This window comes from Pinus tabuliformis, chromosome 4_1, assembly GCF_031772625.1.
Source record: "Pinus tabuliformis cultivar Carrire ecotype Pingquan chromosome 4_1, CPIR1, whole genome shotgun sequence".
In the NCBI taxonomy this organism is placed as follows: domain Eukaryota; kingdom Viridiplantae; phylum Streptophyta; class Pinopsida; order Pinales; family Pinaceae; genus Pinus; species Pinus tabuliformis.
This window is the reverse complement of record NC_142303.1, coordinates 578,349,045-578,353,705: the sequence shown is the minus strand read 5'-3', so window position 1 is coordinate 578,353,705 and position 4,661 is coordinate 578,349,045. Positions and strand designations below refer to the sequence as shown.

Genomic DNA, 4,661 nt, shown 5'->3' with positions numbered 1-4,661 from the left:
AATGCCTAAGGCATTGTCATCTTTCTGCACAAGTGGAATGGCTTTAGCTGCATTCTGGTTTTCTCCAATAACAATTCCTTTAAATGGAGGAAATGTTGATGGAGTTTCTTTTGTACTTCCATCTAATGCAGTCCAAGCATGTTTATTAACTGAAGTAGATGATGAACCAGTTAAAACATTTAATGGAGAAATATTATCTTTCCATGAATAAAAAGATATCCATGAGTTATTAACTTCCATGTAATGCTTCCAATCTTCAGCTAATTGCTTTTTCTCTTGGGGAGTATAAGTCTTATCAAATTCTTCTGCTTGGGGATTGGTGAACAAATCCCAATTAAGCATTGCTTTCATCCATTTAGCACTTATTTCAGACTTTAAACATCCATCCATAAGAGAAAAGAATTTGTGCATTTCCATCACAGCAGGCTTTTTGCAGTCTTGAGGGACTGGACCAAATCTACATGCAGGGATAAGGCCATTTGCTTGCTCCAGATGTCCTAGACCATATCTAGGCTTGGCTGGTCTCATCAGACTCATCATTTCAGTTAGTCTTGGATCTTCTCCTTCCAAAGTAATGATCTCATGCATCATAAGGACATGGTCAGACTCTTGGTCATGAGGGAAAGGAATGTCTGAACATTTAGGATTGGGGCATGGATTTACAGAGGTTGATGGAGGAGCTATGCCAGATCTGGGATTATGGTTTGCATGGATTGCAGTTTCAGCAAGCGTAAGCAAATTGACAATATTTTGGCATTCTAAACATCTAACTTCTAGGGAAGCGAAGTTAACAATCTGTGCAAATTCAAAAAGGGAAATATGTTTACAGGAGGAAGAACTGGAACATGCAGTATCTACAGTAGAAGGATCCCTATAATATTTAGAACTCTTACAGGCTTGTTCAATACCTCGGCGGTCAATAGTAGATCTTCTGGGAAAGGATAAGACTGCAGAAGATTGATTTTCTTTAATGTCTGCTGAGGTAATTCTTTTTGGAATGAGAGGCTGGGGGTTATGTACTACCCAGTGTTCAGGGAAAGTCAAGTCTTCCCAACGAATTGTTTGATGCTCGATTTTCTGATTTTTAGCATCAGTCATGATAACAACACTTGACTTGGAGTCACGACTGGGTGTGTGGCAAATGGCTGGCCATAAAGTATTGGTATGGTGAAAACAACCTTTTGTTTGTATGGCAATATTATTTCTCTTTTGGTGCATATTGAAACCAGTGGTTTGGATCTAAAGCTAGAGGATCTAGTCAATGGTCTCATCAAAAACATAGATAGAGAAATTCAAAAAACAGTCAAAATAGACTGGACCATGTGAAAGTGGAGTGACAATCCCACCAATCAAGGAATCGATATACTTATTGTGTGTAAAGTCACGAACAACAACTAACACAAAAGTATTTAACCCTTGATGTACAAGAGGGTTGATTCCTATTCTTATGCATTCTAAATGCAGATATTTAGTATTCAATCTTTTGGCCTCTGCCTGTAAAGCTTTGGGATTTAATAAAGGAATGGTCTGGATGACATCAGAATTTTCTTGTATTTGACTGACAGACTCTTTTATGCTAATCCTAGTGGCAGCTTTTAAATGAAACATAGATATGTCATTATATACTTCTGAGGGAGCTATGGCAGGTAATTCCCATCGGGCAGATGGCTGAATTTCTTCATACTCAAGTTCAGCTTGATTCAAGACACGACTTGAACTTGAAGCAAACATATCTCTTAGTGGATTTTCTTCAGCCAATGATTTTGTCTCTTCTAATTCACAGAAAGAAACAGATTTCCGAAATGAATCCATTCTATATGAGTTTTATATTAGAATACCAACATTCTGAACTAGACGTTACTGGCTCTGATACCAATTTTAAGCAAGGGCTTCTGTCACAAGCTTGCTACTTGCTACGTCTCTTCGATATCGCCTTTAAAAAGCCATATTATATCTTACCAAAAGATTTTGTTAGCCTCCGAACTCCAATGATGCTTCTCCAAATATTTTGTCGTTTTTGTCAGAATTATTCAATACAACGTTTAATGGGCCAATTTTATTTTTTATATTCGACATATTTTCTCTTTTTTGTCCGAATAATTCAATAACATGTTTAATTGGCCAATGTTATTTTGTATATTTTTTGAAATATTTTCCACTTTTTCTCCGAATTAAGCGGTACAATGTTTCATTAGCCAATTTTATTTTTTACCTTAGTTTTTTTGAAATATTGTTATGAAGAGGAGGATAGACTTGTTTATTTTCGAGTAAAGGCTTCATAATAGAGTTTTTAGGGTTTTTATATTTTAAATTTAGAAAATATATCAATAAGCAAAATTAAAAATAAAATAAAATATATATAGAATATTAAATTAAATTTTAATTTTAATATTTTTTATTATTTTATTTTAAATATTTTATATATATATATATATATATATATATATATATATATATATATATATATATATATATATATATATCATAATTATTATTATTACAAAAATAAATAAAATAAAATGAAATTATCATTATTCAAAAATTCACTTAATTATAGAAAAATACAATTTAATATGATATGATTTTTCTTACATTTTAATTTTAATCATTTTTTATTATTTTAATTATTTGAATAATCATATATATATTTCATAATTATTATTATTACAAAAAATAAATAAAATATGATTTCTCTGGTTACCAATGAGTACACAAGTTCTAATTTACAAAAGGAAATGGTTTTTTCACCTTAATTCTTTAATACAATTCCAACGAAGATTGTGACTTTTGGTTGTTTAAGATATATTTTTGAATCTATAGATAGATTAAGTATCCATAAAAACTGTTAGATCATTCAAAATATTTAAAAATCTCTACCCTAATTTGATTGAAATTAACCACTCTAAAAAACCATTTCATCTATAAATTAGAAATATACTTATATCATGGAATTACTAAAGCCCACAAAGCTTTGCGTCAAAGTAGTTAAAAGACAGGGAAATTAGAAAATGTGGTAGTCTCACTGGACTCTTTTGGCCTTGAAAATTATGTAAATTCTAGCAAGATTTTCATAAAATCTAGGAGGGAATTTTGTGAATCTAGGTTATAGCTGCCGAACTTCAAAGCTTTGAATGCCTCATAGGTTTACTTCAAAGTTTTAGGTGTCCCAAAGCTTTTTGATGGTGCTTGAATCCATTTTCACCATCAAGATTCAAACACAGCTGATGCAAGAATTTTTAAAAAATTTTAACCCAAATTCCAATTACTTTTATAACTCGAATCACTAACCTCAGTAGACACTTCCTTGTCCACAATAAACTTACAACGACTGAGAAGACTTTAGAAGACCCGCTCAACTGCTGGTGGAACCCACCACCTATGGCAGCTACTTTTCCCTGTCGACAAAGATTCTGCCTTGGTCGTCTTTCCGACGCGTTGAAACGCGCCGCCGCCCGCGTAGCACAGCTCTTCTTCTGCACAAAGCACAACGATTACGATTTATATGTGTAGGGCTCTCCTTCATTCACGCCAACTTCTCTGAGCTCGTGACTCTTCGAGCTTTCATTAAACTGAAGGCTCCCAGTGCCATTCGATTAATTTCTGCTTGCCTTCTGCACATATCATTGACAGTTTTAGAAGGCTGTCAAATATGAAGGTATGTCACTACTCTAACTCTAACTCTATGTTGAATCAGAATCATCGATTTAGAAATTCTGCGATCATGAATTATCGAAACGATTAACTGACAATGATGGTCCTGCATGTGTTATATTTGCAGAAAATGGTGCTGAAAGTGGCGATCGAAGACGAGAAAAGCAAGAGAAGGGCCATGAGAGCAGTTGCAGCTGTTGAAGGTAACTATCAATCCAATATTTATCCATTGCAATTCTCGTTACAATGAGAATTGGGTTTTGATTAGTGATATGATATTTGAGTGCAGGCGTAGAGTCTGTTGCAGTTGATATGCAGAAGAGGGAGATAACTGTGATCGGAGAAGCAGATCCCGTGCTTCTGGCAAAGAAACTGATGAAGCTCGGATTCAGAGAGCTGCTGAGCGTGGGTCCTTCCAAAGAAGAGAAGGCGGCTGCAGAGACTCCGGCAGTTGTGTATCATCATCAAGTGAATCCCCAATATGGGTACGGGCCTTATGAAGGATACTCTTCATATACTGTCGTGAGAGGTGAGGATCCCAATGGCTGTACAATCTGTTAGACCTATCTCGTCCTATTTCTTCTTTATGGTGGAAAGTATGGGCATATGGGGGAGACAACGGGTGGTCTCAAGGGAATTTCAGGAGACGATGTAAGCTGCTTCTGGTGCTGCAGCAGCAGCTGGGAACTAGTTACTTTCAGAGGTAATGGGACAATGGGGGATTACTTACTTCCTTAAATATACAGATGTATTTACTAGGTCTGCAACTATTTATTGCAGATGACATCCCCAGAGGATGTTCAGTAGCTAGTTGAAGGGAAGCCCGGGTTAAACAGCCGACAAAGGCCCAGAAAAAAGATTCTGGTGCGAACCACTGGGCAATTTAGAGCTACCCTTCGATCTTCTTTTTAATTTTAATTTTATTTTTATAGAATTTTTTATGAGATTTTTAATTTTATTTTCTTAGAATTTTTTTGTTGAGATTGCCGATGTGCTTTTAATATATAACT

The 4,661-nt window shown here is 35.0% G+C and overlaps 1 protein-coding gene across 1 annotated transcript; it reads left to right on the top strand.

Moving 5' to 3' along the window:
- Nucleotides 1-3,776: 3,776 nt before the first annotated feature.
- LOC149177241 (heavy metal-associated isoprenylated plant protein 12-like) lies at nt 3,777-4,219 on the top strand. The gene is made up of 2 exons (XM_089423347.1): nt 3,777-3,854; nt 3,941-4,219. Exons 1-2 carry the CDS (start codon nt 3,782-3,784, stop codon nt 4,210-4,212), a joined length of 345 nt encoding a protein of 114 aa, XP_089279473.1. The 5' UTR covers nt 3,777-3,781; the 3' UTR covers nt 4,213-4,219.
- Nucleotides 4,220-4,661: the final 442 nt, after the last annotated feature.

Bases quoted from the DNA above. Each gene is read 5' to 3' on its own strand.
- LOC149177241 (XM_089423347.1), top strand. From the start codon at position 3,782: ATGGTGCTGAAAGTGGCGATCGAAGACGAGAAAAGCAAGAGAAGGGCC. The intron at 3,855-3,940 runs GTAACTATCAAT...ATTTGAGTGCAG, and splicing joins AGCAGTTGCAGCTGTTGAAG to GCGTAGAGTCTGTTGCAGTT.